Below are 12657 nucleotides of genomic sequence, written 5' to 3' on the forward strand. Positions count from 1 at the left end.
ATAATTATCTCAACTATTATTCTGACATTTCACATTCTTAAAATAAAGTGGTGATCCTAACTGACCTAAAACAGGACATTTTTCCTTGGATTAAATGTCAGGAATTGTGAAAAACTGAGTTTAAATGTATTTTGCTGAGGTGCATGTAAACTTCTTACTTCAGCTATATATATACTGTACAGTACCAGCCAAAAGGCACATGAAGCTGGTTGAGAGAATGCCAAGAGTGTGCAAAGCTGTCATCAAGGCAAAGGGTGGCTACTTTGAAGAATCTCCCATATAAAATATATTTTGATTTGTTGAACACTTTTTGCTTACTACATGATTCCATATGTGTTATTTCATAGTTTTGATGTCTTCACTATTATTCTACAACGTAGAAAATAGTACAAAAGAAATGACAACCCTGGAATGAGTAGGTGTCCAAACTTTTCACTCGTACTATATATATTTTTGCTACTGCTTGACAAAAGAAATCTTGGTCGACCAACAGCCTATCGACCAAACAATCGACTAGTCTAATAATTGGGCTCCTAGTTCTGTATATGTTAGGGACTGTACGTCTGTGCGATGTCTGTTGATAGAGTATGTTCTGTTCTGCAGTAAAACTGTCCCATGTTTCCATTTGCGAGGTGCTGTGCTGTGAGCCAGTGACTGGTCCACAGTCTCTCTTAATGGCGTGCTGTGACTGCTCCATGAGGCATACTAATGTGCACTCTATGCCCTCCAAAACAACAACATTGCTTCTTAATTTTCTCAAATGAAATTATTCGCACAGCCACAGCCAGGCAATGTAGACAATGCAGTGAGGACCCTCAGATCCAGGGCCCAGAGAGAACAGGGTCATATTCATACCAGCAGAAACCACTCCTCCTCATTATCACAGCACTGGCATAAATGAAGCACTTTGTCCACTGACTCATCAATGGGCCCGCCACCAGTCCTTTACTGCTATTTGACTGTTTATTAGTTCAACAGCCAATGTTGTTGTTTCGATACTATTTTCAGCATTCTTCATTCACTGACAATTCACTGTACTTTATAGTGAAAATTCCGTTGACAAAAAGGTGGGAGGTCTGATTTGTATTCCATCCAAAAATAACTCTAAAATGAATAGGATGTCAACAATTCCCCTCTCCCTGCCCTTTGACCTTGGCATTACACGTTTATTTAGCAAAAAGCTATTTTACAGAGACAGAAAATAGTTGTATTGTGTTCCCCTGCCGAAGGCTTGAAGGATGGACTATGTATTAGTCTGAAATGACTCCTAGGATGCATCCCAAATCGAACCCTATTCTCTATATTGTGCATTACCTTTGGCCCCCTATTCTCTATACAGCGCACTACTTTTGAAAAGTAGTGCAATATAAAGGGAATAGGGTGCCATTTGGGATGCACCCTAGGAGCCTTGAAAGGCTATACAAGGTCAGTGATGGAGAGACATTCTGTAGGCACCACCAGGCGTAGCCAATGGCCATCCCTTCTGACCAAACGATCTCTCCCCTCTATACCTGCATGCCTTCACCCAGTATGACTTCAAGACCAATACAACAGTGGAACCTCAACGAGACTGATAATTACACTGCAGCTAGATTCCCTGCTTCCCTTCACATTTTAACAGACAGGCTTATCCAGAGCAACTAATGTTAAGTGCCTTGCTTAAGGGCACATCCACAGATTTTTTACCTAGTCGGCCCGGGATATCAAACCAGCAACCTTTCGGTTAAGAGCTTTGGGCTCTAGGCTACCTGCCGCCATGTACAGAGGGGCAGTCAGAAAGAGCTCACTGAAAAACGTGTGTGGACACTGGGTAGCTCTGTCTGAAGAGCTACCCACACAGCTTGAAATGTACTGTCTTACTTCAGATAGTAGTGACTAGCAAAACTGCAGTAGCTGATTTTCTTATGGATGTCAACAGTGGCTACCGGATCTTCTCTCTTTCTAAAATTGTACTGAGAAGAACTACAACGTCTCAGCCTTCCCTTCCCTAACTAAGAGCAACATCGGTTGCTGCCACCACATAAAGTAATGCCCTGCATTATCTAGCAATTAGGGGGAGGTTTATTAAGCAGAATCTAATGTAAATTTAATGAGCTATAAATTCAATTTCTTTAAATAGACGAGTATATTATTGTTACAAATGATGTAGTGAGCCAAATGTACAGGCAGTGAAATATTTCACGAGCTGGCACATATCAATGGGCCATTACCTTCGGTGTCAAATGTAACTTGAAACAGGATAACTGCATTTCACCGCAGGTTGTGAGAACTGTGCAATTTTCCAACCACAGTGCCCACATGATATCAATGGTCCTGTATTTACTACTTATCATTCAAATCTGGTATGAGCATATAGAACAAGTGAAGTGGACAGGATCAGTATCCTGGCACTACAGTCAACAACACTGTTAAAGCGCTGTATACAGTATACGTGAAGAACACAGGACAAGATATTCTAGTAGATGCCAGTTCAGTTACCAAGGCCTGTGAAGGATGAGGGTGATGACTCAGTACAGAGACAGAATACAGTACAGCAGCCCTGAATCACTCTGTTTCAAAGCCAAACCCTTCAACAGCATCTTCAATCACCATCCATTTCACACATAGAAAACTGTATGGCAAACAAAAGCACAATAACAAGCATACGTTTACTTTGTTTATCAGAGAAACACACCAAAAGCAGTACAGACCTACTTAAGGATCCATGACCGCTTCTATTGATCCATTTCACCATCATTCAGCACTGATGAATGAGGTGGAGCTGACAATAAAGAAGCATTATGCAACCGTCTGAAATACCATGATCAGATCACAGCTGACATGTTTCATAATAGAGGAACCTCCTGGAGAGATAGAGGATCCCCTGGAGATAGAGGAACCCCCTGGAGAGTCAGAGGAACCCCCTGCTGAGAAATATGAAACTCCTGGAGAGACAGAGGGACCCCCTGGAGTGATAGAGGAACCCCCTGGAGATATATAGGAAATCCCTGGAGAGATAGAGGTACCCTTTGAGAGACAGAGGAACCCCTGGAGAGACAGAGGAACATCCTGGAGAAATAGAGGGACACCCTGGAGAGATAGAGGCACCCCATGGAGAGACAGAGGAACTCCCTGGAGAGATAGAGGAACTCCCTGGAGAGATGGAGTGACACCCTGGAGAGACAGAGGAACCCCCCGGAGAGACAGAGGAACTCCCTAGAGAGATAAAGGAACCCCCTGGAGAGATACACTATTTACAAGATGCTTTCAAAATGATTTTAAATCTTTATTTTTGTATCGCTCCATATCAGCTATCTGAGCAGCTTACCAATCGCTGCAGCTGTACACAGCCCATCTGTAACTAGCCCATCCAACTACCTACCTCATCCCCATATTGTTTTTTGGGGATGAAGTAGCTCTTTTGCACACCAGTATTTCTACTTGGACATCATCATCTGCACATCTATCACTCCGGTGTTAATTTGCTAAATTGTAATTACTTCGCTACTATGGGCTATTTATTTCCTTACCTCCTTACTCCATTTGCACACACTGTATATATATTTTTCTATTGTGTTATTGACTGCACTTTTGTTTATCCCATGCGTAACTCTGTGTTGTTGTTTGTCACACTGCTTTGCTTTATCTAGGTCAGGTCGCAGTTGTAAATGAGAACTTGTTCTCAACTGACCTACCTGGTTAATTAAATAAAGGTGAAATATATATATATTTTTAAATAAAAAATCTTTCCTTTCAGATATTAACCAACCAGGCTTGATGTCAAATAAATGCCTGCCAAGCCTAGTCCAGCTAAGCAAGATTTTGTTAGACTTTGTGTCACGACTTCCGCCGAAGTCGGTCCCTCTCCTTGTTCGGGCGGCTTTCGACGTCACCGGCTTTCTTGCTACCACCGATCCACTTTTCATTTTCCATTTGTTTTGTCTTTGTTTCACACACCTGTTCATTATTTAAACCTCTATTCCCCACATGGTTTTTGTGAGTGATTGTTTGTTGTATTGTGGTCCGTATTGTGTGGCCGTGTATATTACGTTTATATACTTAGATTTTTTAGTAAAAGTGTTGCTATTACTCATATCTGCTGTCCTGTGCCTGACTCATCTCACCAGCTACACACAGACGACCTTACACTTCGCCCTTCTCTTTGGTGCTCTACTCTCACTATAAAGGCATACAGTTCCTTCAGAAAGTATTCAGACCCCTTGAATTTTTTCACATTTTGCATTTTGTTATGTTACAGCTTCATTCTAAAGTGGATTAAATATAGTTTTTTTCCCTCAGCAATCTACACACAATGCCCCATAAAGACAAAGCAAAAACAGGTTTAACAATCTTTGAAAATGTATGACAAATAAAAAACAGAAATACCTTATTTACATAAGTATTCAGACTCTTTGCGATGAGACTCAAATTTGATCATCCTTGAGATGTTTCTAAAACTTGATTGGAGTCCACATGTGGTAAATTCAATTGAATGGACATGATTTTGAAAGGCACACCCCTGTCTATAAAAGGTCCCACAGTCTACAGTGCATGTCAGAGCAAAACCCAAGCCATGAGGTCCAAGGAATTGTCCAAAGAGCTCCGAGACAGGATTGTGTCGAGGCACAGATCTGAGGAAGGGTACCAAAAAATTCTCCAGCATTGAAGGTCCCCAAGAATACAACAGCCTCGGCCAAACTGACCAATCGGAGGAGAAGGGCCTTGGATAGGGAGAGTGTCCAGACAGAAGCCACTCCTCAGTAAAAGGCATATGCCAGCCCTCTGGAGTTTGCCAAAGGCACACAAAGACTCTCAGAACATGAGAAACAAGATTCTCTGGTCTGATGAAACCAAGATTGAACTCTTTGGCCTGAATTCCAAGCATCACGTCTGGAGGAAACTTGGCACCATCCCTACAGTGAAGCATGGTGGTGGCAGCATCATGCTGTGGGGATGTCTTTCAGAAGCAAGGACTGGGAGACTCGTCTGAATCGAGGCAAAGATGAGCGGAGCAAAGTACAGAGAGATCCTTGATGAAAACCTACCCCAGAGCGCTCAGGATCTCAGACTCGGGTGAAGGTTCACCTTTCAACAGGACAGAGACAAGTCTCTGGATGTCCTTGAGTGACCCAGCCAGAGCCCGGACTTGAACTTGATCAAACATCTCTGGAGAGACCTGAAAATAGCTGTGCAGCAACGCTCACATCCAACCTGACAGAGTTTGAGATGATCAAAAGAGAATAAACTCTCCAAACACAGGTGTGCCAAGCTTGTAGCGTCATACGCAAGAAGATTTTATACTGTAGTCGCTGCCAAAGGTGCTTTACCAAAGCACTGAGTAAACGGTATGAATACTTTTTTTTATAAATTAGCAACAATTTCAAAAAAACTATTTTTGATTTGTCATTATGGGGTATGTTGTGTAGATTGCTGAGTTTTTTTTCTATCAATTTTAGAATAATGCTGTAACGTAACAAAATGTGGTAACAAAATGTGGTCAAGGGGTCTGAACACTTTCCTAAGGCACTGTATCTAAATGGTATCCTACCAAGCCTGGTCAACTTTGTTCCTAACAATATGTGGGAGTTGTTACAGCTGTACAGTGTTTCTAGGTCAGCAAACCTCTTGTTCTCCTCTCCCTGCATTTATTTATGCAACAAAAATCAAATAAATGAAAGATCTGCATCCATAGGTCTTTCTTGGCTTGGAATTTTTCTTCCCCACAAAAAATGCAATAATCTTCTAATCTTGCACCACTTAGGATATTGTATTGGCAGGGTAGCCTAGTGGTAACCGAAAGGTTGCAAGTTCAAATCCCCGAGCTGACAAGGTACAAATCTGTCATTCTGCCCCTGAACAGGCAATTAACCCACTGTTCCTAGGCCGTCATTGAAAAAAAACCTTAACTGACTTGCCTAGTTAAATAAAGGTAAAATACAAAAATAACATTTGGAAGCTATTGTGTATTCTGCATGCATTCTGGCATTTAACCCAGAGAGAGATTCATTAAATTAATGGTGACAAGAGGGTGAAGCTCTAAAATACGATGAATGGTAATCAATCACTACTCAATGCAGACTACACTCCATTCAACAGTCCTCCATTGAAAACCTGTAGTTTCCCATGTTACCTCAGTACACATGTACAGTAGCTTTAGAAAGTACTCACACACCTTGATTTTTTCCACATTTTGTTGTGTTCTAGCCTGAATTTAAAATGTATTACATTTAGATTTGTTTTCACTGGCCTAAACACAATACCCTATAATGTCAGTTTTTTTTGTTTGTTTTTTTACAAATTCACAAAAAATGAAAAGCTTAAAAGTCTTGAGTCAATAAGTATTCAACCCCTTTGTTATAGCAAGCCTAAATAAGTTCAGGGTTGAAAATGTGCCTAACAAGTCACATAATAAGTTCCATGGACTCCCAAGGTCCTTCCTAACTTAGTTGCCGGAGAGGAAGGAAACCGCTCAGGGATTTCACCATGAGGCCAATGATGACTTTAAAACAGTTACAGAGTTTAATGGCTGTGATAGGAGAAAACTGAGGATGGATCAATAACATTGTAGTTACAACACTAATCAAAATGACAGAGTGAAAAAAGGAAGCCTGTACAGAATAAAAATACAAAATAAACATACATCCTGTTTGCAACACACCATTAAAGTAACACTGCAAAACAAATACATACTTGTAATCGTTAAGGAATGTGGAGTTTTTCAGGATAAAAAATAAATGGAATGGAGCTAAGTACAGGCAAAATCCCAGAGGAAAACCTGGTTCAGTCTGCTTTCCACTGGACATTGGGAGATTAATTCACCTTTCAGCAGGACAATAACCTAAAACACATAGCCATATATACACTGGAGTTGCTTACCAAGAAGACAGTGTATTTTCCTGAGTTGCCGATTTACAGTTTTGACTTAAATCTACTTAAAAATGACAAGACCTGAAAATGGTTCTCTGGCAATGATCAACAACCAATATGATAGAGCTTGAGGGATTTTGAAAAGAATCATGGGCAAATGTTGCACAATTCGGGTGTGGAAAGCTCTTAGAGACGTACCCAGAAACACAGCTGTAATTGCTGCTAAAGCTGTTTCCACAAAGTGTTGACTCAGGGGTGTGAATACCTCTGTAAATTAGATATTTCTGTATGTCATTTTCAATACATTTGCCAAAAATGTCAAAAACATGTTTTCGCTTTGTCATTATGGGGTATTGTGTGTAGATGGGTGAGAACACAGGCTGTACCACAACAAAATGTGGAATAAGTATGAATAATTTCTGTAGGCACTGTATTTCTTTAGACATTTCGCTTTATTTTTGATAGGCTTCTGAGCAACAAACGGTGTAATCCTGTATAGACCCCCCCCACATCCATCCATCCATCCACACACACACACACACACACACACACACACACACACACACACACACACACACACACACACACACACACACACACACACACACACACACACACACACACACACACACACACACACACACACACACACACACACACACACGAGAAAGACCTGTTGATTTTGCGAGATTTAAAGGCTACATATGAGCAACATAACAGACCTGTAAAGAATGTTATACTCTACTTTAAAAAAAATAATGTATCTTACAAATTGACTGCTTATTAGCGACAAAACATGAGGCGAAAAAAATACATTTTAGGCTACTGTCCACACTACAACACTAGCGTAAATTAAATGATTGTGAAAAGATCTTTGGCTACAGTGTCTGAGGCTGACTATATGAAATTATACTGCTGTGGTTCTGGACGTCATTTACCTTGTAGAATAGTGCATGCACCGTATCAGCATATCAGTCTATGTAGCCTACAACTAACAGGAACAGTCAGGCAGGTCATACATTCCTTGCAATCCGACAACTCAAGAGATTTCTGGGTCCATCAGTATCCTGTTCGCCGGAAATAATACGTAGACGAGCTCTAACTGTGAACCTGTATAATAGGATAATAGTAAGGAGGTATGTTGTGGGTAGGAGCCAATGCGCCCGAAACCTATTCACCGCAGCGGTGACATGAGTGCAGTTTACTGTATGTAGCTGCATTGCGTGTTTTTCAGCGCACTAAAGTACTAGAGTATAATAGGCATTCGAGTTATTGAACATAAATATTAGCCACTGTGAGCATTTGCAATACATTTACCCTGACCACTCTGTTTATGTTACACCGAGGAAACTTCCACTGGCAATTATGTGGAACATAGAAGTTACAGTGGTAGCTTGACGTTACACTGTAGCCTATGCTTTTTTTATGAATGAAAATAGTAGGCTATTTGTTGATAATCTCATTTATTAATTTTTACCACTTTTGAGGTGCAACATAGCCTAAATAACAGGCTACTTTCAGAATATAAAAAGGACTGACATGCTATCCAAAGGTCACCCAAAAACAATGGCATGTTGTTTTGTATATAGGGACACGGGTTACAGTAGAGACTACAAAGAAAACGGTGCAAGTTGAAGTAAAATCAAAAGAGGCGAAGTGAAGATGCTGAGATTCAGGAGAAGCTCATCGCGCATCGCGCACCAACCATTTCAAGTTTTAGGTATGTTCTTTCACTCCATGAGCTCAAACATTTTTGATACACATGCATCATGAGTAAGTAATCCTACCTTTTAGAAGAAACGCTGCTGAAATCATGAAAACAGAGAGAGAAATAGTGAGAGATCCGTTTCCCGTGATCGCCATGTTGGACAGCTGCTCGAGACTGGCGGCACTAAATCACCTAGAGACAGCCATCGGATGCGAGAGGAGGGAGGGCGCAAATAGGGACTCATCTATCAAATAACACTGCCTGATTTTTAGAGTTACTTACATTATGTTTTGCATAATTCCACCCATAGTTCAGTATTTGGGATGTGTGATTTGTGGCAAATGTCAAGTTTAGGCTAAAATAAATATTTAAACATGCTTATAAACTGTATAGCTTATATGCATGAATTATCTATGTCGTGAATTATTCCTAGTTCAATTAACATTTAATCGGTTATTAAAAATACATATTATATAGTACGCTGTTATTTTCAGTTTTGTCTTTAAACCTAATACAGATTGAATTAGCTGTCTATGCTAAACCCCTTATTCAAATGAGTTTATTACTTGTTTCCCTATGATACGAGCAGTAATGTGTCAATAACAGTGTTTAATTGAGCTGTTTCATTAGCTGTCAGAATATCTATCACGTTCATAGATCACGATTCAGAAAATATCGTGCAGTTACAGTTTGTTTTATCAGGTAGTAGGCTACCTTCACAGTTTGACTTTCACCTTCGTCACTCAAAGAGCGCCCCCTACGTTATACCCTGAGTGAAGCAGTTTGTCGTAGGCAGTATCCCCATAAGCTACACTATATAGGATTCAGTTTTAAATGTGTATGTGTGTGTGTGTGTGTGTGTGTGTGTGTGTGTGTGTGTGTGTGTGTGTGTGTGTGTGTGTGTGTGTGTGTGTGTGTGTGTGTGTGTGTGTGTGTGTGTGTGTGTGCGTGCGTGCGTGCGTGCGTGCGTGTGCGTGCGTGCGTGCGTGCGTGCGTGTGTGCGTGTGTGTGTGTGTGTGCGTGTGCGTGTGCATCCAGTCATTCCACCCCAAACAGGATAATAGTCTGACCGAGTCCTACAGTCTCAGGGATTAAGAGCATCACCAGGAAACCTTGTTCAGTACAAAACAGGTAATTAATGTATTTCAAGCACATGTCTATCTAGAGGGTTAATCTCAAACAATGGTTTTGCTAATAGCTAGGCAATAAACAATCTAGTTCACCAGTTTGCTCTCTAAAAATAGCTGATAGAATATTCTACACAGTGCCTTTGCATCTCTCTCTCTCTCTCTCTCTCTCTCTCTCTCTCTCTCTCTCTCTCTCTCTCTCTCTCTCTCTCTCTCTCTCTCTCTCTCTCTCTCTCTCTCTCTCTCTCTCTCTCTCTCTCACTCTCGCACTCTCTCTTCTCTCCCTGCAATAACTACACTTATCAGTCTTATCTTCAACAAATAGACCTGGGTGAAATAGTGTCACAAGGAAGTGTGCATGAAGGAGTCTGCATGATAATGTTGAATATCATTTATCTTTTATGCTGTCAAAAAGAAGCCAGGACAGCTAATCTATTCTCTGAGAGTTTGTGTCAGTCCTCATTTCAGGGGATGAGCAGATACCATTTTAGAACTTCACTCTAATGTCTGAGCCGTTTCTATTGCTACAGATTGAATTCCCTCCCATAAAATTCATTTCTGATGTCATTATTCCTGGCAGTATGCCAGCCCTGCCTGTCACTCAGATATATACACAAGGTCTTTTCCTGCTGCTACTTTGTTTACTAGGAAATGAGATGATAGGCAGCTGTCAGGTATTGTATTGCACACATTATTCTGTAATAACCCTGCATTTACATTATTGGATTTATTAGAATATTTCTGGTAGAGTTATTCTGAGACAGTTTTGTGAGCTTGATCATAAACAAGGGACTTTGTTATATGCCCTAAAACAAACCATAGGGTTTAATGTATGTCAGAGTCTGTTGCCTACTTCTGATGAGAATCCAACATGATTTTAAATGATCTTTCATATACAACCTTGCAGAGTCCTAGAGAAAATATTTGACAATAAAAGGCGAGTTTTGGACAGAACTATTTATTTGTTATTGCACTCCCAAAACTCGCACACACATCCAAACGTATGTTGTACCGGCTTCTCTCTTTTGCAGTTTTGCAGGATCCTGCCACTTGTGTGTGTCTTTCCTGCACTCATGAGGATAGATGGGGTTCCTGGGTCTCTCTGAGGTGCCGACCGACCATCTTTCCCCCAGCAAGATGAATAATGGATGGGACTGGATCAGATGACTGGCACTCTTCATGTGGGTCCTCTGTAGTAATGCCCAGCCTCAGTCCACTGTGTGTGTGTGTGTGTGTGTGTGTGTGTGTGTGTGTGTGTGTGTGTGTGTGTGTGTGTGTGTGTGTGTGTGTGTGTGTGTGTGTGTGTGTGTGTGTGTGTGTGTGTGTGTGTGTGTGTGTGTGTGTGTGTGTGTGTGTGTGTGTGTGTGTGTGTGTGTGTGTGTGTGTGTGTGTGTGTGTGTGTGTGTGTGTGTGAAAAGAGAGAGAGAGAGAGAAAAGGGGAGTGAGAGAGAGTAAAAGAGAGAGAGAAAAGGGGAGTGAGAGAGAGTAAAAGGGAGAGAGAAAAGGGGAGGGAGAGAGAGTAAAAGAGAGAGAGAGTGACATGTAGCATCCTATCTCTGACCTAATACATTCATTAAATATAATTTAATTAATAAATAATTAAATCAATTCTAGTTGACCAACTGCTATACAACAACATTCAGCTGGATTTGATTGTCTACCTTAGGTTACCCTTCTACTTGACAGTTGTCAATCATGTCAGATTAGCTCAAAGCCTGAACACATATAAATAATCTCCCACATTTTCCACTACTGTTTCCCCCAAATGTAGCTGATTATTCCTGAAAACTCTTACATACATTTTTTATATAAAAGTATGATTGATAGAAAGGTCAAACAACTCCTGAGCATTTATTCATTGGTTTAAATTGCATAAGAACATTAGCTCTATGTATAATGAAGTATCATAAACTATAATTACTTTAGTGTTCTGTCATATTCACTGCCACATTTTCACATACTAATTGATTAAATCTATAAAGTTAGGATAGACTTTCCCATAGTCTGGTTTTATGACCAGTTGCAGAAACTCTGTTACAGATTTTTCAGAAATTCTTTTACGGATTGGGAACGGAATTGAGAGTTTTAATCACTCAATAATTCATAAACAAAATTGATATCAGTAAAAACACACTATAGCTAATTAACAGGTCTCCCTTTATTGTTACTTTTGTTTACTTTCATTATCCTCCCTCCACATGAGGGAGAGAAAATAGATTTTTGTAACGGAATTTCAAGGCAAAAAGCAATGTTTCTCCTAGAGTAGATGTCTGCGCCTGCACTGAAATCGAATTAGCATAATCAAACATCACCATCAAAGTCTCTCTGTTTTTTACTTATCTTTTTGATTTATTTCATCTTTATTTAACCAGGTAGGCCAGTTGACAACAAGTACTCATTCAAAACTGCGACCTGGCCAAGATAAAGCAAAACATGTGCGACACAAACAACAACACAGAGTTAGGCATGGAATAAACAAACGTACAGTCAATAACACAATAGAAAAATCTGTATACAGTGTGTGCAAAGGAAGTAAGGAGGTAAGGCAATAAATAGGCAAATAGTTGCAAAGTAATTACAATTTAGAAATTTACACTGGAGTGATATATGTGCAGATGAGGATGTGCAAGTAGAAATACTGGTGTGCAAAAGAGCAGAAAAACTAAAACAAATATGGGGATGAGGTAGGTAGTTGGTTGGATGGGCTTTGTACAGCTGTAGCAATCGGTAAGCTGCTATGACAACTAACGCTTAAAGTTAGTGAGGGAGATATAAGTCTCCAACTTCAGTGATTTTTGCAATTCGTTCCAGTCATTGGCAGCAGAGAACTGGACGGGAAGGCGGCCAAAGGGGGTGTTGGCTTTGGGGATGACCAGTGAAATAAACCTGCTGGAGCGTGTGCGACGGGTGGGTGTTGCTATGGAGACCAGTGAGCTGATATAAGGCAGAGCTATACATAGCAAAGACTTATAGATG

The 12657-nt window shown here is 40.5% G+C and overlaps 1 protein-coding gene across 3 annotated transcripts in view; it reads right to left on the reverse strand.

Moving 5' to 3' along the window:
- Positions 1-8752, reverse strand: part of LOC123992712 (cell adhesion molecule 1-like) — a 176435-nt gene extending 167683 nt beyond the window's left edge. For 2 of the 3 annotated variants that reach the window (XM_046294152.1, XM_046294150.1), the window contains exon 1: positions 8634-8739. In XM_046294152.1, the coding sequence (XP_046150108.1) occupies positions 8634-8709 (76 nt within the window). In that variant the 5' untranslated portion in view covers positions 8710-8739. Of the gene's footprint in view, positions 1-8633 lie in introns of all 3 variants that reach the window. The other variant, XM_046294151.1, reaches the window with a different exon arrangement.
- Between the last annotated feature and the right edge of the window lie 3905 nt (positions 8753-12657).

The sequence above is a fragment of the Oncorhynchus gorbuscha genome, linkage group LG13 (assembly GCF_021184085.1).
Source record: "Oncorhynchus gorbuscha isolate QuinsamMale2020 ecotype Even-year linkage group LG13, OgorEven_v1.0, whole genome shotgun sequence".
Taxonomy (NCBI): Eukaryota; Metazoa; Chordata; class Actinopteri; order Salmoniformes; family Salmonidae; genus Oncorhynchus; species Oncorhynchus gorbuscha.